The 24,094-nt window shown below is 34.1% G+C and overlaps 1 protein-coding gene across 2 annotated transcripts in view; it reads right to left on the bottom strand.

The window, feature by feature from the left end:
* Positions 1–20,967, bottom strand: part of LOC141459375 (uncharacterized) — a 198,528-nt gene extending 177,561 nt beyond the window's left edge. For both annotated transcript variants that reach the window (XM_074138403.1, XM_074138404.1), the window contains exons 1-5: positions 20,681–20,967; positions 17,986–18,246; positions 10,365–10,583; positions 8,819–9,047; positions 933–1,187 (exon numbers count right to left, since the gene is read on the bottom strand). In XM_074138403.1, coding sequence (XP_073994504.1) covers positions 933–1,187; positions 8,819–9,047; positions 10,365–10,583; positions 17,986–18,246; positions 20,681–20,794 — 1,078 coding nt within the window. In that variant the 5' untranslated portion in view covers positions 20,795–20,967. The remainder of the gene's footprint in view (positions 1–932; positions 1,188–8,818; positions 9,048–10,364; positions 10,584–17,985; positions 18,247–20,680) is intronic.
* Positions 20,968–24,094: the final 3,127 nt, after the last annotated feature.

Raw genomic sequence — 24,094 nt, 5'->3', positions numbered from 1 at the left:
GTGGTTAAAAAAATCATTATTATCTAACGTGGTGGCTCTGAATTTAGTAGTACGGTGTCATCGTGAAATGTGAGTGGATTGTATCTAAGCGGCCGGTATAGGAACTTAACTAAAGCACGTGCTGCCATCTTTGAGCAAATTACTGTACTCATTGCTTTTTTATTCATCCGCATACAGATGGCACTGCAAATACAATTTAGCAACTGTTCTCACAATTCTTTTCTTTTAATGAAGTTACTCTTAAGGTTTAAGAATTTAAAAAAACAGAGTCAAAAGCTAAACAGCGCACCAAGACCTGCGATTTTAGATCATATTATATATCTATTTCTCCCTTATACATACAGGTATGAAATGATACTTCATTTTTAAGAGTTCATATTTTCTAAAGCTTAAATCAATCAATAATATAGTAGTAGAGATATTTGACTTTCACTTGAAAATCCTCTGATTTACTGTCACCAAATTGTCTGATTCATGTTTTGTCGGATGAAATCATTGAAATTGTCCAGCATACAAAAATAAAAAAGGTAAACTTTTGAAAAAAGAATATGCTGAATAAGAATAAGAATATACATATGAAAGTAAAGAGATTCGTCACATAATTTAGATTTATATTTTACTTCATTTATAGTAAGGGGTTGACAGCTTCACTCTTAAACAGTCGTATATCGGAAAATAAAGGGTGCCACGATGGCCGAGCGGTTAAAGGCGTGGCACGCCATACTTGAATTGTTGGTACTGGGTTCGATTCCCGGTCTAGGCCTCAGTTTTTTTTAATTAGTTAATATAAAAATTTAATAGTAATGTACGTTTGCTATTCGTTTCCACTGTCCACGACAATTTGGTTGTTGGACGTAAAGCCGGCCTGAAAAAGTAGGCGAATACTTTGTTTTAATTAGAAAATATTTCAGTCTTCATAACTATTTCCTTACTTCTAAGACAATCGCTACGTCCAGTCTCAAATACATCGATATATAGTGAAAAATTGAAATCAACATATCTCTTTACAAGACGATCGCAACGTTTTTTATAAAATCCAATATAAATTGATGTTTGACTTCTCTGATAGTCTCTGTAAACTGTGACTATACGCCAAAGACCAGACTTCGTCGGTTTACAACGTCTAATAAGGCAACATCTTCTGTATAGTTCCTTCTTATAATTATTTGGCCATGGGTGCCTGAACTCTAAAAAGAAAAAAAATCTGAATTTTAAAACAAAATAAAAATAATCTTCATGAAAAAATAAATTATAATACGAGGGTTTTTCAATCATTTTAAACAGGCAAGTAGCTGTACATCAAAAATGGTTTATTACAACGTTTCCCAACCTGTGGTACGCGAGATGCTGGTTGCTGGTAATAATCAATAATGGCGGACATAAAAAATAAAAAAATAAATCATAAAAATATCATAGAAACGTTTTTTCCTAATCCTAAAGAAGAACTTTGTAAATTAATTATTTTGAAGAGACAAATATGTACAAAATTTGTAATTATTTAAAACTAAGATCTTACATTTTACAAAGTTTATAAAGTGAACATGAACTCCTTTGTAACAGATACATTTTATCTCTATACAAATAATAATAAAATAACACACTCGGAATAACAAATTTCACGAAATACAATCATTTTTACGAAGTGGTACAATTTAGCATGATGTACTACCAAGTGGTACGCGAGCCAAAAAAGGTTGGGAAACGCAGGTTTATTAAATCAATAACATTTTTGCTTTTTTCCCCAAGCAATCTTCTTCTTATCTCCTCAGCAAATAATTCTTTACCTTGAACTGGAAGTCAATTTTGTACTTTATATGTACCGTCGAACTTGAAGTCACGAAAAGCGTCTTTCAAACAGATAAAAGTGTCAAGATCTGGGTTGTAAGAAGGTTGAGGGTAGAAGTTCTCAACCCACATTGCCAATAATATCCAGCCTAAGTTGTGCTGTATGAGATCGAAGGTTGTCTTGAAGAAGAAGAAGCACACCAATGACATTTCTTCATCAGCGCAGAGCTTCACTTTGTTCTCAATCGTGTCTGAATAATATGGACACTCCCCGGGAGCGGTGCTCGATGTTTATGCTTTTGCGGCCACTTTTAAACGTTTCTACCCACTCACGCAGTTCATGCAACTACTTACTGTCAATAGACGGCTGGTTGGATGGCTCAAAGTGCTTGCCTTTTCCAACTACCTGCAACCAATCTGCATGGATATCGAAACGCTGAATGTCCGAAAGGTTCGCGAAATAAAAAAAATAACGATTTGTTTGTCCCGAGACCAATTCTTTTGTAAATCGCGTATTTCTTCAGTCAGAAAGGCGCCACGGTAGCCGAGCGGTTAGAGGCGAGACCTGTAAAGGTAATATGTATTGTGGTACTGGGTTCGATTTCCGGTCTTATGCCTTGGATTTTATTTAATGGTTAATGGAAGAAATTTACAGTAAAGTATGTTTGCTGGTCGCCTCCGTCCACGACACCTAATTGGTACTTGGACGTAAAGCCCGCCTGAAAAAATAGACGATTACTTTACTGTACTTTTTACTTTTCTTCTGTCAGGCGTTCTACAAATCTAAGGTCACTTTTTGTCCAGTTCTGCGATACATTTATGTAAGTAGTAGCTACATTTTGCTACTCTCGGTAACAATACAGGCTCACATTTTTATAAATCGATCAATATGCTTGGAGAACGGACAGAACTCTTCAATGGATGTCGTTTTATCCGGTTTTCCCGATTATAGTCTACGTTTCCAGATCCCTTGGATTCGCGGACAGAACATAAATTTGCAAAGGAAGGAAATACAGCTGCAACAGCTTAATTAAATCGTCAGACGTATACATTCCCTTCACAAATGAAATAAAAAAAAAAATTGAGAGGGTCCACGATCATGGTGCTCTTGCTCAACCAACAATTTAGCGCCCCAATTATTCCACAGTTACTACGTACTCTGCTACATTCCCAAAACATAGATTACCAGTGAAACTCAATCTGCAAAACATGGCTGCAATCCTAATGAGGAGGTAAGAGAAAATTCCGTATTTTTTTTTGGGAATTTGCTACGATTTCAGAATTTAATTAAGATTTTCAATCGTACATTATACTGAAGTGATACTTTAGACAGAAGTATAGCCCATTATTTTTGCAAGAATCGCTTTAATCGAGTTGCTCCGAAGAAATCATATATATAAACATGTTTTGGATTAACTTAAGTGCAACGAGAATAGACAGTTTAAAGAGAATGAAGATATTTTTAAGAAATCCTTAAAGAAGTAAAATAACCTATTCGAAAAGTGGGAATTTTGATCCTAGTTTGTAGTCAAGTCTCCAGGTAGGATCCAAATATTGCTTCAGCGGTTTTCAGTATTTTTTTGGGGGGTGTAAGGGGGATATTTTGTTCAAACACGCAGACTTTTTTCTTAGTAAAATAAAGCAAGAAATAGTAAATTGGTGTAAAATAAATTTGGTAAAGAATCATATTTATTAACCATGTTCACACACACAGATATTTGTATACCTGGACTAGTTTGGTTAGCAAGGGTGATACAACCCTCAACCTTGGCAGGACAATGCCCTTTGTAACTCTGTTCACCACCATACTTTACTACTACACAAACATTTCATTTATTGTTATTACTTTATACAAGTACAGTTAGAAAGGTGCACCTAAAACCAATATCCTATCATACACTTTTCGTAAAAAAATAAGAAGATCTAATTGTCTATTGAATCTAAATTTTTTCTAAAGCTTAACATCAAATATCCTTAACCCTTACAACCAGCCAAATTTTATCAAGATCGGGCTAAGATTTACAGAGTTATTGTTAATAATAATTTTGGAGTGGGCCTCACATACATAGGGCTAACTCCTCTTCCATTCTATGTACAGCGACGAGACCGCGAAAACGCACATCAAAATAAAATTTCCAATCGAATGACACCTCATTCATTAAAATCAGTTCGCGCGTTTAGGCGCTACGTTGTTTACAAAAAAGGTAACAAGAAGAAGAAGAAGAAGAACAAGAAGAAGAACATTTCCTGAAAATGCCCATTTTCGGCAACGTATTTCTCGAAATCTATTTAAACTATGTTGCTGCAATAAAATTACAGTCATAAAGGAAGGTTTGCCCTATAATTTAAAGAAAATTTGGGAATTTTATCTTTTATAGAAAAAGAGAAAAAAATTGTCAAAGTTAGGTGTTTTTCAACGTTACGCTTTTCTTGCAGTTTTTGACGATTAACCCTTATACAACTGTCCTACTGGACAGTTCTAATTAGCGAAATGGAGGTACAAATAAATAGAAAATCATTTAAATTAAATCTATTCCATCAAATAAACAAAAAATGTGACCGCAAATAACGCTGAATTTTAATCTTACAGGCAAGCCTTACATCAAATCCTCGCCGAAAACTGCCTTAAAATTAAAGTTTTCTAGAAAAATGATGAAAGTGAATCAAGTAAAGCAGTAGCGCCGCTTGAGAGATTCTATTTCAAACCTGATTTTAGCTAAATATTTTTTTCTGATTGACTTATACAAGAAACTAAACATTAGAACTAAAACACATTTTTTAAAAACATTAGAATCAAAAATAGATTTTTGTAGCAACTATGTTATAAAATTTAAAAAAAAAATCCTAATTTGAGAAATCTGGCACCAAAACTTGTGAGCACTTTTGGATAAACTTACAACTGCGAAACGTTTTTTACTGATTATTCTATTGTATTGGTGTAAACTACACGCAAATACAGCCAATTATAGTACTCATTTACATCATTGATTGTGCACAATTCAGGCTTTCTATCTGTATTTCTGAAGGAGATATAAGGTGATAAAGTTTGGGAGTTTTACATTTCCTTCATATTTCAAATTGCTGTATCTCCTACCGTATTGGTGTAAACTACACGCAAATATAGCCAATTATAGTACTCATTTACATCTTTGATTGTGTACAATCCCCGCTTTCTATCTGTATTTTTGAAGGAGATATATGGTGATAAATTTTGGGAGTTTTACATTTCTTTCATATTTCGAGTTGCTGTATCTCCTATCCTATTGGTGTAAACTTCACGCAAATATAGCCAATTATAGTACTCATTTACATCTTTGATTGTGCACAATTCCCGCTTTCTATCTGTATTTTTGTAGGAGATATAAAGTGATAAATTTTGGGAGTTTTACATTTCCTTCATATTTCGAATTGCTGTATCTCCTATCCTATTGGTGTAAACTTCACGCAAATATAGCCAATTATAGTACTCATTTACATCTTTGATTGTGCACAATTCCCGCTTTCTATCTGTATTTTTGAAGGAGATATAAGGTGATAAATTTTGGGAGTTTTACATTTCCTTCATATTTCAAATTGCTGTATCTCCTACCCTATTGGTGTAAACTACACGCAAATATAGCCAATTTTAGTACTCATTTACATCTTTGATTGTGCACAATTTCCGCTTTCTATCTGTATTTTTGCAGGAGATATTAGGTGATAAAGTTTGGGAGTTTTACATTTCTTTCATATTTTGAATTACTTTATCTCTTATCCTATTGGTGTAAACTACACGCAAATATAGCGAATTTTAAAACTCATTTACATCTTCGATTGTGCCCACTCCCCGCTTTTTATCTGTATTTTCGAAGGAGATATAAGGTGATAAAGTTTGGGAGTTTTACATTTCCTTCATATTTCAAATTGCTGTATCTCCTACCCTATTGGTGTAAACTACACGCAAATATAGCCAATTTTAGTACTCATTTACATCTTTGATTGTGCACAATTTCCGCTTTCTATCTGTATTTTTGCAGGAGATATAAGGTGATAAAGTTTGGGAGTTTTACATTTCTTTCATATTTTGAATTACTTTATCTCTTATCCTATTGGTGTAAACTACACGCAAATATAGCGAATTTTAAAACTCATTTACATCTTCGATTGTGCCCACTCCCCGCTTTTTATCTGTATTTTCGAAGCAGATATAAGGTGATAAAGTTTGGGAGTTTTACATTTCCTTCATATTTCGACTTGCTGTATCTCCTATTCTATTGGTGTAAACTTCACGCAAATATAGCCAATTATAGTTCCATTTACATCTTTGATTGTGCACAAATCCCGCTTTCTATCTGTATTTTTGAAGGAGATATAAGGTGATAAAGTTTGGGAGTTTTACATTTCCTTCATATTTCAAATTGCTGTATCTCCTACCCTATTGGTATAAACTACACGCAAATATAGCCAATTTTAGTACTCATTTACATCTTTGATTGTGCACAATTCCGGCTTTCTATCTGTATTTTTGAAGGAGATATATGGTGATAAATTTTGGGAGTTTTACATTTCCTTCATATTTCGAATTGCTGTATCTCCTATCCTATTGGTGTAAACTTCACGCAAATATAGCCAATTATAGTACTCATTTACATCTTTGATTGTGCACAATCCCCGCTTTCTATCTGTAATTTTGAAGGAGATATAAAGTGATAGATTTTGGGAGTTTTACATTTCCTTCATATTTCGAATTGCTGTATCTCCTATCCTATTGGTGTAAACTTCACGCAAATATAGCCAATTATAGTACTCATTTACATCTATAATTGTGCACAATTTCCGCTTTCTATCTGTATTTTTGAAGGAGATATTAGGTGATGAAGTTTGGGAGTTTTACATTTCTTTCATATTTTGAATTACTTTATCTCTTATCCTATTGGTGTAAACTACACGCAAATATAGCGAATTATAAAACTCATTTACATCTTTGATTGTGCACAATTCCGGCTTTCTATCTGTATTTTTGAAGGAGATATATGGTGATAAATTTTGGGAGTTTTACATTTCCTTCATATTTCGAATTGCTGTATCTCCTATCCTATTGGTGTAAACTTCACGCAAATATAGCCAATTATAGTACTCATTTACATCTATGATTGTGCACAATTTCCGCTTTCTATCTGTATTTTTGCAGGAGATATTAGGTGATAAAGTTTGGGAGTTTTACATTTCTTTCATATTTTGAATTACTTTATCTCTTATCCTATTGGTGTAAACTACACGCAAATATAGCGAATTATAAAACTCATTTACATCTTCGATTGTGCCCAATCCCCGCTTTTTATCTGTATTTTCGAAGGAGATATAAGGTGATAAAGTTTGGGAGTTTTACATTTCCTTCATATTTCAAATTGCTGTATCTCCTACCCTATTGGTGTAAACTACACGCAAATATAGCCAATTTTAGTACTCATTTACATCTTTGATTGTGCACAATTCCGGCTTTCTATCTGTATTTTTGAAGGAGATATATGGTGATAAATTTTGGGAGTTTTACATTTCTTTCATATTTCGAATTGCTGTATCTCCTATCCTATTGGTGTAAACTTCACGCAAATATAGCCAATTATAGTACTCATTTACATCTTTGATTGTGCACAATCCCCGCTTTCTATCTGTAATTTTGAAGGAGATATAAAGTGATAGATTTTGGGAGTTTTACATTTCCTTCATATTTCGAATTGCTGTATCTCCTATCCTATTGGTGTAAACTTCACGCAAATATAGCCAATTATAGTACTCATTTACATCTATAATTGTGCACAATTTCCGCTTTCTATCTGTATTTTTGAAGGAGATATTAGGTGATGAAGTTTGGGAGTTTTACATTTCTTTCATATTTTGAATTACTTTATCTCTTATCCTATTGGTGTAAACTACACGCAAATATAGCGAATTATAAAACTCATTTACATCTTCGATTGTGCCCAATCCCCGCTTTTTATCTGTATTTTCGAAGGAGATATAAGGTGATAAAGTTTGGGAGTTTTACATTTCCTTCATATTTCGACTTGCTGTATCTCCTATTCTATTGGTGTAAACTTCACGCAAATATAGCCAATTATAGTTCCATTTACATTTTTGATTGTGCACAATTCCCGCTTTCTATCTGTATTTTTGAAGGAGATATTAGGTGATAAAGTTTGGGAGTTTTACATTTCCTTCATATTTCAAATTGCTGTATCTCCTATCCTATTGGTGTAAACTTCACGCAAATATAGCCAATTATAGTACTCATTTACATCTATGATTGTGCACAATTTCCGCTTTCTATCTGTATTTTTGAAGGAGATATTAGGTGATAAAGTTTGGGAGTTTTACGTTTCCTTCATAATTGGAATTGCTGTACCTCCAGTTGACTTAGTCGATGCCATTTTCCTTATATGACCGTACCAATTTTCACTAAATTCCCGGCATTTTCCTCTTTTTATTCCATCTCTTCTTTTATCCCTTAAATTCTTTACCTTATCTTTCTCAGAGAACTCCTCCCCCTAAAATCCATCTCCTGATTCTTCATATTTTTCTTAATTTTACTGGAGATGGACCTCGTTTCCGCCATTATTTGCATGATCTATTAGTTAGTAAGGAATAGTATAAAATTCAGGTCAAAACGATTACCTCCTTAGCTATGTTTAAAAGAGGAAAACCACTTTTTTCATTCGGTCGCGTATTTTTGCAAAATGTTGGTCGCATTCTGCTGAGAGAAACGTATACTAAATGATCAAAAGTAATCGATGATATATATTTTCAGGACAGGTATGTATTTTTTTCTAACAGGTTCATAATAAATGTTGGAATGTTATGATATTTACAGACTACTATGTATATATTTTTTGTTTACATTAGAGAAGGTATTGTTTTATACCAGATAGTTTTTAACATCGAAAAGATCCTCAGATCGAAAAAGTGGTTGCCTACCTACTAACAGAACTATCACCAACAATCGCACTCAATCGCAATTAACATAAACTTAAAAGAATTTTCGTTAAAAACGTACCATAAACGTTCATTGGAATTCTCTTTATCCAAGAATTACACATATCCACATACGATATTTTTGGAAGATTAAGTAGTCCCGATTTTCGCAATACTTTTTTACCACTCTTAAACGGCACCCTGCGCCCAAATACTCTTTGAGGTTTCTTTTCAATCCGCTTGATGTCTTCTGTGCCTATAGTTAAGAATGGAAGCCATTTATCCTTATCTCTTAAGTCGAAATCACGTCTCTGAAATAAGAAATATAATGTCTTTATTTAAATCTGCCCTTTTTATGAATAACAGAAGATTAGGCTACTAATCTATTTAGTAAAATAATTGGGGGATAAGTGTTTAGAACGGACAATGCATTGCTAGCTTGCTTCTTTTTCTTCAACGAAGAACTAGATAGATAATTTAAACTTACCTCATAATATTCAAAAAAAACTACTTATTTTTGAATGAAAGATTCAAATAAAAAGTGATTGTTTATTCTATATAATTCAGCAAAATAAAGTATAGTAGTAATAAAGTATAGGAAAAATAAAAAGTAATCGAAATTTTTGAAAGTGCAATTTGTAACCTTTGACTTCCTTATTTTAAGATAGCCTACTTTAAAATTGACTACTGGTCCATCTAAAAGAGTTTTCAATGAATTAAACAACTTGATAAACTAACACTGTTGTGTGCTCGTGAACACGTTTTCTTGTAAAACAAACGTAATTTCTCATACGAAGATAAAAGGAATCCTGGAAAATGATATACCGTTTGAAAGCCCATTAAACAAGGAAACTTTTATAAAAAGTGCCAGCACCTAGGTCTGAAAATGATCACATAAGGGCCTAATGAGTTTTCTTAAAAATTTCGATTACTTTTATTTTCCCAGGTTCCGGAGGAAGATTGAAGCTGTTTGGAGAATAATTTATGCTTCAAAATGGTGTCAATTTTTAGAAAATTCATCTGTCTTTCTAACAGTGTCATAAGAATCGAATTCGGACTAAAACTTTCTGAATTTTAACATTTTTAATTGCAAAAAAGTAATTATTTAAAAAAAAAAAAATTAAAGTTACTTCACTCAAGAACAGTGGGAAATATGAAGTTGGCCAATACGTCATGGGCCACTCCACTTCAGATGTACCACTTACAGAAGGCCTATGGACATTGCTTACTGGTTCACCCTGTATAATTCTTGAACGTTCAACTTTTGTTATTCGTAGATAACGAAATTAAAAATATCGAAAAATAAGTGTTTCGTATCTCGACTAACATTAGGGATATCGAAGCTGGGTCAACGTCATTTTTCACAGTTTTTTATGTAGTTTTCATAATCATTGTCAAAACCAGTGGTCCTTATGGAACCCAAATCGGGTTTTTAGCCGTAACTCCGCTAAAAATAAAGTTACAGCATCGGGGGTGAAAAATTTGAAAACTAGACCAAAAAAAACATATAGTTTACTTCGTGTGTTTTTTTCAAAATTCCGCTTTCCTAAAAAGTTATTAGCGATTGGTGCGTTTTAAATGGATCACCCTGTATAAGTACTAGTATTTAATGTTATCAAAATGTTTACCTTTGCATCAGGCTTCAGGTTCACCCAGAAGTTTCGATTGTTCCAGATGAACTCAATACTTGTGAAGCGATCATCATTGGCACTGTACGACCAGCCAGTCGGTGCGTCTATGAAAAAATCTTCAGTAATTTTACTACCGGCTAAATCGGCCCGAATTAATACCCAAGCATGTAAACGTACTCTGTCTAGTGGATCAATCATTGGATCATTGGCCAAATGCTGAAAATAAAAGAAATTGTATAATGGAAATGGTAATTTTCTTCGAGAAAATAATTATAATGTTTCAAATAAAACTTTATTTAATGAAGTTATATTTAATGTGATCAAATTTTAAGAGGAATTGAATCAACCACCACAAATGGCGTCAAGTAATGAAAAGCATTCAACTATTCTGACTAGATGAGATACTCTAAAAATAAATAAATTTGGTAGCCCAAATAGAATGGGCATTGTGTTTATGGTAGTAATTGGCTGTAGATTATTTTGAGATGGCTACCTCACTGTCTTTTTATAATGATCTGATGAATCTGGAGCTAGTTATTGAATGTTAATCTAAAGGGCGCATTTTTAACCCAGTAAATTGTAACTGATCTTCTAAACCAGCGTTTCCCAACCAGTGGTACGCGTACCACCAGTAGTACGCGAGTTGCTGGTTGGTGGTACGCGAAAAATAATCAATAATGGCGGACATAAAAAATATAAAAAAATTAAATCATAAAAATATAGAAACGATTTTTCCCTGTAATACATAAATTATTTTAATTAATAATATTACACAGTAAAGTTGTTAATATGTACAGTAATAAGGTTAATCTATCTCGAGATATACGAGGGTCGTTTGAAAAGTCCGTGCAAAAATAAAAACTACTTAATTTTTTGGGGAAAACTTTTTTTATTTTTCAACATAGTCTCCTTTTAGGCTTATACACTTCGTCCAACGCTGCTCTAGTTTGTTGATCCCTTCCGAATAATAGGATTTTTCCAAGTCTAAAAAATAGCCATTCGTTTCTGCAATCACCTCCTCGTTTGAATAAAATCTTTTTCCCGCCAGCCATTTCTTCATATTGGGGAACAAATAGTAGTCCGAGGGAGCCAAGTCTGGAGAATAGGGGGGATGTGAAACGAGTTGAAACCCTATTTCCATTAATTTTGCGACCACAACTGCTGAGGTGTGAGCTGGTGCGTTGTCGTGATGGAAAAGGACTTTTTTGTGGGCCAATCGTGGGCGTTTTTCTTGCAGCTCGGTTTTCAAACGGTCCAATAACGATGAATAATTTGCACCTGTAATAGTTTTACCCTTTTCCAGATAGTCGATGAGGATTATTCCTTGCGAATCCCAAAAGACAGTCGCCATAATCTTTCCGGCCGAAAAAACGGTCTTCGCCTTTTTTGGCGCAGATTCCCCCTTGGTAACCCATTGTTTAGATTGTTCTTTCGTCTCAGGAGTGTAGTGATGTATCCATGTTTCATCCACAATGACGAAACGACGCTTAAAGTTCTGCGGATTCTTCTGGAACAGCTGCAAACCGTCCTTGCAACACTTCACACGATTTCGTTTTTGGTCAAGCGTGAGCAATCGCGGCACCCATGTTGCGGATAGCTTTGTCATGTCCAAATGTTGATGCAAAATATTATGTACCCGTTCATTCGAGATGCCCACAGCACTAGCAATCTCACGCACCTTCACTCTTCTGTCATCCATCACCATATCATGGATTTTATCAATGATTTCTGGAGTAGTAACCTCAACAGGGCGTCCAGAACGTTCAGCGTCACTTGTGCCCATATGGCCACTCTGAAAATTTTGAAACCACTTATAAACTGTTCTAATCGAAGGTGTGGAGTCACCATAATGTTTATCAAGCTTCTCTTTAGTCTCCTGAGGCGTTTTGCCTTTCATAAAGTAGTGTTTAATCAACACACGAAATTCTTTTTCGTCCATTATTTGAAAATCACTCGACTTCCTCGATTCAAACGAATGCCAAACACAAAGAAATAGACCGATCTGGCTGAAACTTGGTGTGTGTTCTTCCAAGAGATGCTACTAACTAAACATAACCTCGATACGCGCCAGTGGTGCTATCTCTCTGACTTTGCACGGACTTTTCAAACGACCCTCGTACGAGAAAATATAATAACACATTTAACAGGATTAAAATTGTCTTTCATGGAGTATTTTTCCAAAACCCGAAAACACAAATGATAATTGGATTTCAAACCCCCTTCTATAAAGAAAATTTAGGAAAAGCTACATCATTATCAATAAAAGATAAAGAAAATTTAATAGAATTATCATGTGACAGAACCTAAATGATAACTATGTAAAGATCTGCTTAAAGAGACTGATTGTAATGAGTAAGCTCTATCCAAGCAACATTAAATGTAATTTAAAAAAAGTTTTAAAACTAAGATCTTACACTTTACAATGTTTATAAAGTGAACATGAACTTGAACTCCTTTGTAACAGATACATTTGTATCTCTACACAAATAAAGATTATAATAGCAAAATAACTCACTCGGAATAACAAATTTCACGAAATACAATCATTTTTACGAAGTGGTACAATTTAGCATGTACTACCAAGTGGTACGCGAGCCAAAAAAAGGTTGGGAAACGCTGCTCTAAACTAATAGATAATTTTGTTTGTTTGTTAAACTCGTGTATCGGGGACTTTTCTTAAACTAGTCTATCCATTGTTAGCGGTGCCCATATTCATCAGATCAAATGTGGTGGGATAGTATTTAAACAAACTTAGTTACCATTATTTTTTAAACCAAAACATCGCTAAAACTGATATTTTACTCGTACATATTGACTGATATTTTCTACTAAAAAAGAAAATAAAACTTCTATCCAAAAGGTACAAAAATCTCCTTAACAAAAACTTACAGTTTTAATAGTTATTTATTTAACAAGTGTAGAAAGCCGTACTTTTCCTCACGCGAGGCAGGGTTTGCACGCACGAGCGAGCGAAGCGAGGCGAGTGCAAGTGCAAATTGCCGAGTGTCAGGAAAATACTTTACACTCGAGTTAAATATTATATTTTTTCTGCAACCATTAGATTTATTAACTAATAAAATTAAAAATTTCATTTTTACAGTCTACAAAAAGTAATTTATTTATTATAAACATTTATTGTTATATTACAATTATTTACATTACTTACGTATTTACATTACTTATTACATTTTCTGCTGTTTCTTTTATTGATGGAGGAGTGTTTTCTAAACAGGAATCACTAGAATCCATTTTAAATTTCTATAAGGTAACACTATAACCTTTTTAACTGTTATAATTAAAAATATCTAATTATTTATTAAAATATTATTTTTATTTCTATATTCCTTTCAATTTTTATTTTATTTTTTAATATTCGTTTTTTAATTATTTAGTTACGTTAAATAAGCTTATTAAAGTTTTACAAAAAATATTTAATAACAAAACTTCTTATATCAAGGAAGCACAATAAAGTTTTTCCACTCACTAGTGAGGAAAGTGACACTAATGGGAATTTTTCCCCACTAGTGTGGGAAGTTGGGCATTACACAGCTGATTTTAATTGAGTAATGAGAACTTCCCTACATGGTTGCAGAAAAAAGTTAATTAAGTATAAGGGTTGATTAAACGATAAAAGGTACGCAAATCAGCTAGTACCCAACATTTCATTTATACTTCTCGTAATTGCAGCCATTCGTTTTTTAATCATATTTTAAAACAATAATATCATTTTACTGCATTAAATTTTCATTAATATCGTTTAGAATTTATTAGGTGACAGATCCTTAGGCTGGCCATTTTCAATCATACACACATTTTTTGGTTAATATAACAATAAAATGCATCTTACGTAAATAAATGGCAATAAGCAGGCTCTTTATTTTAACACTATTCCAAATTAATGTTCTTATTTATCTTTATTATGCTCTTTATTCTGAATAATCCATCACAAACACATTAAAACAGAAAATGAGACAAGAGTTGGTCTATTAATGTCGTAATTTAAATCACGGAGTTAAACGTTTCAATCTTGAATTCGTCTTACAGAAAAATACGAGAGGGCAAATTACACTGAATTAATGACAAATAAATAAAGACTTATTATAATTAAATGGATTTCCATTAATTGAGTACTTGTAAAGAAGTTGTATGATCGAATACTATAATTAGTAAAGTACTTTAATAATAACTGCCCATCCTAAAATAACAAAAACTTACAGTTTTAAAAGTTAAGTATAAGGGTTGATTAAACGCCAAATGGTACACAAATCAGCGAGTACCCAACATTTCATTAATATTTAAGTAATTCTACTGCATTAATTTTCATTAATAAGTTATTTTTTAGAATTTATTAGATGTCACAGACCCTTATGCTGGCCATTTTCATCTACAAAATATTTACTCAAGTAGCACACCATTTAACTTAGATTGACTGTAATATCTATTTATCTATAATAATCAAACTATTAATCACAGGTTAAAAAGAAAACGTTATAAAAAATTAAAAAAAAATATGAGGCTAAAAAATTCATAAACGGTTTTTAAAAAATGCTTACACCAACATACATCAATGATTTTATTTATTTATTTTTATTTTTAAATAAAAATCGTCGGCTTAAGTTCATTCTTCGATTAAAGTAATTGTTACTTTAGTAGTAGTCAAGCATTAATAATAATATGTAATAATTATCTGGCTTTATCGCAAATAATATAGTTTTCTTCAATTACATTCTCAATGTAGGTATTCATCCCACAATGTTGTATATATGTAATATAAAGTAAATAAGATATGCATATTTTTAGGACAGCTAATTATTCCAGTATTTTACTATAAGTAAAATTAGGGGGACTAAATTAAATTACAATTGAGAAATGAACAAGTGACATCTAATAAATTCTAAAAAATAACTTATTAATGAAAATTAATGCAGTAGAATTACTTAAATATTAATGAAATGTTGGGTACTCGCTGATTTGTGTACCTTTTGGCGTTTAATCAACCCTTATACTTAACTTTTAAAACTGTAAGTTTTTGTTAAGGAGATTTTTGTACCTTTTGGATAGATTTTCCTTTTTGTCTATTTGCAAAGTTACGTCTGCTTTACAGATTTTTTTAAAATTTGGAATAAGCTATTCTATCATTATAACCTGATAAGGTGTTAAATCGGAACCGTAACTACCACTGGAGAGATCTTTTTAAAGAATGATTATAGTTGCGGTCCCCAAACCATCCTCAATAACAATTTTTTTTAGAAAGCGTTTTGAATAAAATAGGAAGGTATTTGTACGTAAATAGCAAAATTAAACTGCGATTTCAGTACTTCCTTTTAAGAGGAGCAAGAAAAATAAACTGCGATTACAGTACTTCTCCCTAAAAGGCAAAGAGGCAAAGATTTTTTAATCGAACGACAATTCATTGATTTAAATCGGTTCACTCTTTGATAATTTAAACGATTGCAGTACTTCCTCTTAGTAGGTGCAAGTGCATCAGCAACGTAGAGGAGCTTTAACCACTTATTCGAGCTGAATTTTATCAAAATCGTACTAAGCGTTATAGAAATATTGGTAATAATAGTTTTAGAAAGGGCCTTATTTGGGTGGCGCAAACTCCCCTCCTTATGAAGCACGGCTCGAGACTTTTAAAGGGCAAATCTGTACGAAATTTCGATTCGAATGACACTTCATTCATGAAAATCGGTTCACGTGTCGATAATTTGCAACGACTGCTATACTTCCCCTTAACAGGTGTAAGAGCTGATCGCCGCTTTAATGTTACGTAGGGGAGCCCTAACCCTATCATCCTACCAAATTTTAACAAAATCGGGCCAAGATTTACAGAGTAATTAGTAATAATAATTTTGGAGGGGGCCTTACATTAAGGGGGCTAACTCCTCCCCCATTCGATGTACAGCGTCGGGACCCCCAAAAGGCACATCTACATAAAATATTGAATCGAATGACACCTCATTCATGAAAATCGGTTCACGCGTTTAGGCGCTACGTTGTTTACAAAAAAGGTAACAACAAGAACAACAACAAGAACAACAACAAGAAGAACAAGAACAAGAACATTTTTTGAAAAAGCCGTTTTTGCTCATTTTCGGCAACTTTTTTCTCGAAACCTATTAGATCTGGGTGGTTGCAAAAAAATTACAGTTATAAAGGAGGGTTTGGAGTAAGATTTAAAGAAAATTTGGGAATTTTATCTTTTATAGAAAAAGAGAAAAAAATTGTCAAAGTTGGGTGTTTTTCAACGTTACGCTTTTTCGTGCAGTTTTTGATGGTCAACCCTTATACAACTGTCCTACCGGACAGTTTTAATATGTATATCTTTCAGCAATACTTTCATGAATTCTTAAAGAAAGATGTTTAAAACATATTAAAATCCATTGTATTTTTAGAAATTCTATTCCATTCCCCTTGCTTCTATATTATTGTAATTATTATTTTAGACCTATTGGAAACCAATGATTTTATTTGATGAGGTGGAAGATTTTTTAATTCAAAATGTATCTAGGAGTTGTATCTAAGAGCAGGAGCAATTCATTATTCTGCTTTACTCATTACGTTCATTATTCATGTTCTCAGTGAATCCAATCATTTACAAAACTCGCATAATCTCATCATACGAGGTGTGGCTATTAAATAACGAGACCATTGCTGTAAAACATTTTATTTTAAATTTATACATATTTAGTTATTATCACCTTCAATATACACCCCTCCCCAATCCCTACAACGCTCCATGCGAATTTACCATCGTTCGAAACAGTGCTGGAAGTCTTTTTCTGTGAGCTCCTGCATGACGCGTGCCGCTTTTTCTTACACAGCTTCAACGGACAGAAATGCAGATTTGACTTTGGGGGAACAGATAAAAGTCATATGGGGGGGCCAGGTCAGGCGAATAAGGGCGGATGGCCTAAAACTGGGATGTTTGTACTTGTCTATAAACGTCTTGACAGATGATGCAGTGTGAGCCGGTGCGTTGTCTGTGATGGAGAACCCCGTGACTTGTTCTTCCACAAATCGGGTCGTTTTTTTCCTTACTCTTTCACGGAGTTGAGCAAGCACCTCACCGGTAGTAATGTTGATTAATTATAATCCGATATTTTCATCCGTTTTGGACGTGGAAGGGCGACCCCCGGGAGGTCATCATCTCCGACGTCTTCTCAGCCATCTTGGATATGTTTGAACCACTCAAAAACTTGCGCACCTGATAAACATTCATCGCCATAAACTTATTTTATTAAAAGATAAGTTTCAGTAGCGGTTTTACCAAGTTTTGATGTGAAATTTCACGACAATTCGTTGCTCTACTACATGTGTAGGTATCATGTTTTCGGCAAAACGAAACTAACACCTCTTACACAAACGACGGTTCTGGTCAGACAGATTTCTCTACAAAACACGTGAGACGCTGCAATCGAAAGAGAAGACTTTTCGCTGCACAGCTGTCGGTCGTTAGGATTTGGCGCATGCATAGTTCTTCTGCAGCAGCATCAGTCTCGTTATTTAATAGCCACACCTCGTATTTACTCGCCCGCATGATCTTATCATTTACAAACTCTGGACAATCGCGTCATTTACACATTCACACAAATCCATTACAAAGTAAACTTACTTTATAAAATTTTAAATTATTTTTCAATCGACGGTTAATATCAGCTTCTTCCCTACGTTTTTTTTGCCTGAACTCACTAGTGCGCAGTTTACTTTTTGGTAGCCCTATTAATTTCTTTAGCCTTGGCTTAAAATGGAAGCGTCTTCTACCACTAGTGTTAGTAGATTTTAGGCTCATTTCACTTTCCTCTTCTAATTGTTTTTCCCAGTCGACGAACTCTGGTACCTCCTTTCGAGTTTCTTTGCTTATTGAGTGAAATACCTAAACGATAAGATAACAAATCAGTAATTGAAACAACTTATTGCTATAACTTAGTAGATCGCTGGGCTGGCAGGCTGAAAGACCAGGGTTCGAGTCTAGCTATAGATTTTCTTTTCTAAGGATGTAGATTGTTTTAGAAGAGCAATCCAAAATGCCCATTGTTTCCCGCTTACCTCTCATCTCATGAGAGATACCGGGGCTTTAAGACCAACAAATCTGGCTAAAGGTTGCCAGATGCCAATACTATAAATTAATGAAGTAGCAACAGGACACTAGGCAGCATGGCGACTCAATCTCAGCCCAGTGCACTGAATAAAACTACAAAGTTCTGGTAAAGATAACCAGCAGCCACAATCTCCGGTAGGAAAACATTTAACCTTCCGAAGACGAGGAATCCTAGTTTTAGAATAAACGGAACCCACCTATACAAAGTGCCGCACAGTCTCACAGGACCACCACAGCCAGCGCAAATTGGCGACTGGGTAAGACCACATTTAAGAAGATGGTACGCTAAACAACACTTGAACCTACTGGCGGATTCGGGACCTACTAAAACCAACTATAGCCGTTTTTGACAGGCCAAGAATTTCTTTAGCTTGACAGCAGTCAGCTCGGGATCTCCACCGTTTCCAGATGTTCCTTCAGAATCCAATGCTCCACCTCTGTACTACAACGTCGATAGGATAGAGCCGAGGAGGTCATTGTTATCAATGCAGCTCCTTTCTTTGCTGTTTCATCAGCAAGTTCTTTATCCGGAATCCCGGAATGACCAGGAGACCTAAACTTTTCTACGTGCCCTCTACAGGAGGCGCTATTGTGAAGGTATACTATAATTAAATCATATTCTCAAATGTTGGCACTACTTAATTAGCATTAAAGAAAAAGATAAATTTCCAATCTTTGGCCTTAGATAAAAAAAAATATATATAATTAAAATTAAAACAAAAATTAATAAATAAAAGAGGAGATCATTATTTCTCAACGATAACTAGTGGGTAAGATTCTAGATTTTGAAAATGAAGGAATTTTCTCGAAGGAAATAATTAAGGAATTGTTCATTTGGATTTCATGGAAAACCAGACCCGCCCTGTTGCCATTAATAGCCTGGGAGAAACAAGTTTTTTATAGCTGAATCTGTAGCAAATATATACCGCAACTGTAGTCGAGCGTTTGGAGACGCAGACCGTTAAAGCTAGGGCAGATTTTGAAAGTGAATTTGAATCCTCTGGTTTTGGCCTTAGATATTATTTAACCTTAACTGGTGTCATAAGGTCAATATGATCATCACCCAGCACTTGCTGAGCTAATTGTGTCTCGTCACTCGATGAGGAAATCGCGAGGCCACTGGCGTTTTATTATCGCCATTGGAGAGCTATCTGGGATGGTGCGCGATGAAAGATGGCAGACTAAGGGATTAAGGCGGGATTGCAGGAATTGGTGGATATTTTTTGTTTATAATGGGTTCAGGCTACTAGGAATTTCAAGGTCTCTGTGGATGGTTAAATTGGATGCCTAGAAGAGAAAGTTAAATATTGTACAGAGGATTTTGGATTTGAAGAGAGTGTATACTCTGGAGAATGGAACGTTTGGTTGAACCATAAAGTTCAACACCTGTACGTCCAGGTAGGTTTTGAAATGGTGGTGGTAAATAAGTTGGCTGTTGTTTGTTAAGAGACTGGTTATGTAGCCAAATAGCCTTTTCAATAGTCGGTAACGTCTGTTGAGTTCAATTCTTATTAGTGAGTGTGTGAAGGTAAGAATTTAGCCTTTTAACAGCCTAAGGTTGCGGACGACATTTTGGGAGGAATAGGGATTAAATTGTAGTAAATTTGGGGAAAATTGATGCTACGAAAACTAAAAGTAATATTTTGGGTTTTGGTCCCCATTAAGCTGAATTTTCAATTGAAGGCTTAGATGTGCCACTATTGGGTCGCTTTGACGACAAAGAATTGCAGTGTCGTCCGCATATTCTGGAATGGGTTGGTATATCCGCTGTGTATCTTGTATATAGGGTGGGACCAATGATTTTACCTAGCAGGAGATCAGGCTTCGGCTGCGCGTATAGAGGAGTGAAGAAGAGTGGTTATATGAGGTCAGCCAAGAAGAATTTTAGGATAAGGTAACATGGGGAATTGGAAGAATAACCCCCTTACGCAGCTTCTCTGGAATTCGATCGAAGGCTTGTTTCACATCAAGGAAAACACCCGAGCAACACCTTTTCCCCTAAAACGGAGGGCGATGTAGCATCTACAACGCGATATAACTTATGAAAGCATCATTCTGTAGTCGACTAATGTGATGTCAAGCCCCATCAGTATTTGTTTAACGATAGAAAACAACTATCAGAAATTACAAATACAGTTGGACATTTCAAAGTGTTGAATTATAAAATTGAAAGTAAATCTAGTTAATGAGAGCAAAAAGAAATAATTACATCGTCTAGATAAGGCAAACTGCGGTGCTGAGACTGCATATTTGACACCTCCCGATGCGCAGTTCCAACCACAACGTATGCATCGTAACCAGCGCCAATCATTAGACATGCCATAAAATTTGCTATGTCTAGCGGATTTCCTTTTCTTGTCTGAAGCACTAACTGTGGCGATCGGACTATATGAGGCTGTGAAAAATACAAAATGAAAAACTTAAATAAAATTATTAGAAGAGTATGATACAAGTATTAATAAATATTAATACTTTGTTTTCATTTAAAACAATATAGTACATAGCTTTAAAAAAAAAAAAAAACGTGTGTCTATATACAGATAGAGAGAGCAGTTGATAACCTCCTGGCTAACCTGCCTTGCGAGCCAGAGGAGGCACCTTTGAAGGCACAGCACATGCTTCACAAGCTACGTAATGTGCATTATTTGATAAATTAAGGAATAAGTTTGATCCTTTAAATGAAAGAAGTTGTTCACTTAAATATGTGGCAGGAGGTTTCCAATTTTTTTGGTAATTAAACGCCACTCTCCAAAAATTACCAAATAATTATTAAACCTTCTTGTTTGTAACAGATGTAAAATTATTTTTTGACCCTTTTTGTCTAAACTTGTGAACATCTAAAGCTCTTAACATTTGATTATTGCTCAGAAAATCGCTCGGAAAACCACTTATTTCCCGATATTAAGAAAAATACTAGCTTTACAGCCTAGGCAATATTTTCAGTAGAAAGGGGATGAAAAAATACATGAAAATGACCAATCGCGTGCTCTTCTTTCTCTTTGATAACAAGTTAAAAAATTGAAATATGATTAATAAATACCAGATTTTGAAATGGCCTAACTCCTTTAATTTTAAAGATATCGAATTGCGGTTTCCGGTTTCTTTCATAACTTTTTATACTTTTTTAAACTGTGATATGCAAGTGTGGGTCAACTGCAAACCTTCACTTTTGGTCGCACGTATGCCGCGTATGCGGGCAGAAATCTAAAATCAAGTCACATATTCTGAAACTAGAGGTGACGGGCAACAAATTTTTCCTCTACCATTTTTTGCTCAGATTAACCGTTTAAGCATGAAATGCATTTGAGCCGACTTAAAATGAACACCCTGTATATAGAAAGAAAGAGGGTAAGAGATCTAGAGCAGTAGAGTATTGTCGTTATTAATATCATTAAAATATATTCCACAGCCTTAAAGATAGCCTATTCCAAATCAAACAAATTATGGCTGCACTGGCAATGATCTATCTTCCTTTTAGATCTAAATCTAATTTTTAGATGAATTATTATTTTATTGTAATAACTTATAACCTTTATAATAATAATAATGTTAGGGAAGAGATTTTCAAAATTAGGAAGACTAAGTTTTTATATATCCTAAACTTTATATGCATAACGTAAATTGTATACTCAAAAACCAAACTTTGAGGGATAGTAATTAGTAAAATTACAATATTTGCAAACATTTTAGTGAGTGAAAAATGTAATAATTTGAAGATTACGAGTTTTTTTCTTTTTAATTTTTAGTTTTGACAGCGGGCACCATTGAGTGGTTAGTATGGTTGGTAGACTCAGCTGGGTTGTGTACAGGGTTGGTATTACCTGGCCCCGGCCGGCTTCAGTAATCCTTTAGGCCGCACCGTCTATTTAATAATGCAGGCGCCAAACTGCTACTTGAACAGCAAGATGGCCGCCGCGAGTAGATAGGGGTTCGGCGGAACAATCAGCCAGTACGTTATACTCGCAGTCACACTACAATGGAGATCTTTTACTGAATCATCTGCCCGTAACACCAGTATCCCACCTCTCCCCGTAGTTTTAAACACAACTATACTACTTTTTCTCAATTCTTCTTATAATTTAATTTTTACAAACCTCGAGAACTGTAACAGTTGTGAGTAATATTTGACAGACGCAAAAGTCAGCTAAGCTTTACGATGGCGGAGGGGGAAATTCCCCCTTTTATCTGCTAAGAGAAAGCTTATAAAACATTAATCTTGAACATACCCTATTTAAAGTCTTTAAAACACGCAATAAACGGAATTACACCAGACATAATAAAGTCGAGACATATAAGCATAACAATAAAGTACAAACTTCAACCAGCGTACAAACAAAATTTACAACTAATTTATAATAAAATTAAAGTTTAAAAACTTAGTAGAAGTTAATATTGTAATTTAGTAATTTTCTCAAAAGGATCTCTGAGTTTTCTCAATACTAACACTATTTTTCTCTTACTGCAATTAATTGATCTTATGATTGAACTTTTTGATCCAACTAATTTTACTAGAAACTTCTTTCGTAAATAATAAGTTTAAGAGAGAAAAGTTTAGAAAATAATATATCTTAGCATTTAACGAGTTAGCAGAAAAACTAAATAATTAAACAAATTTTTAAGTCTATTATGCAAGTTGACAATAAAGGTTTTGGACAAAATCGATAGTACCAACTTTATCGCAGAAATTTTCTATTTTTTGTTCAGTTTTACTTTTGGAGTTTATATATATTTATATTTAGAAAAAGAGAGGGTGAGAGATCTAGAGCAGTAGAGTATTGTCATTATCATTAACATCATTAAAATATATTCCACAGCCTTGCAGATAGTCGATTCCAAAAAAAATAGAAAAAATTATGGCTAACACTGGCAATGATCTATCTTCCTCTTAGATCTATATACTTTTATTTGAATTATTATTGTTATTTTAATAGCTTATAACATTTATAATAATAATAGTACCTACAATAATAATAATAATATTAAGGAAGGGATTAGCGTATTGGATTCCCATGTGGAGATCCCGGGTTCGAATCCATCTGCCTGGTTATATAGGACAGTGTTGTCTGTAATGAGAGAGTACACTGAACTGGAGCCTGGCAGTGCACAGAAAAAAGCTCCGGGCGCCAATAACCTCAGTTGTTTAAATCATTAAAAAATAATAATAATATGAACTATAATATGCAACCAAAATTCCGACTTTGGGTGCAGTACAGCGAAAGTGTTACTATATGTATTAACCAGATTTTGATTGACGCATTTTCGATCTGACGTAGCGAGCTTTTAAATTGTGTATTTTAAAATTATGTGCAGTTCTACGAGGGTCGTTTGAAAAGTCCGTGCAAAGTCAGAGAGATAGCACTACTGGCGCGTATCGAGGTTATGTTTAGTTAGTAGCATCTCTTGGAAGAACACACACCAAGTTTCAGCCAGATCGGTCTATTTCTTTGTGTTTGGCATTCGTTTGAATCGAGGAAGTCGAGTGATTTTCAAAAAAATGGACGAAAAAGAATTTCGTGTGTTGATTAAACACTACTTTATGAAAGGCAAAACGCCTCAGGAGACTAAAGAGAAGCTTGATAAACATTATGGTGACTCTGCACCTTCGATTAGAACAGTTTATAAG

This window comes from Rhodnius prolixus, unplaced genomic scaffold (assembly GCF_049639745.1).
Source record: "Rhodnius prolixus isolate KJV_2025 unplaced genomic scaffold, Rpr scaffold_11, whole genome shotgun sequence".
Taxonomy (NCBI): domain Eukaryota; kingdom Metazoa; phylum Arthropoda; class Insecta; order Hemiptera; family Reduviidae; genus Rhodnius; species Rhodnius prolixus.
This window is presented reverse-complemented; position numbering and strand designations above follow the sequence as displayed.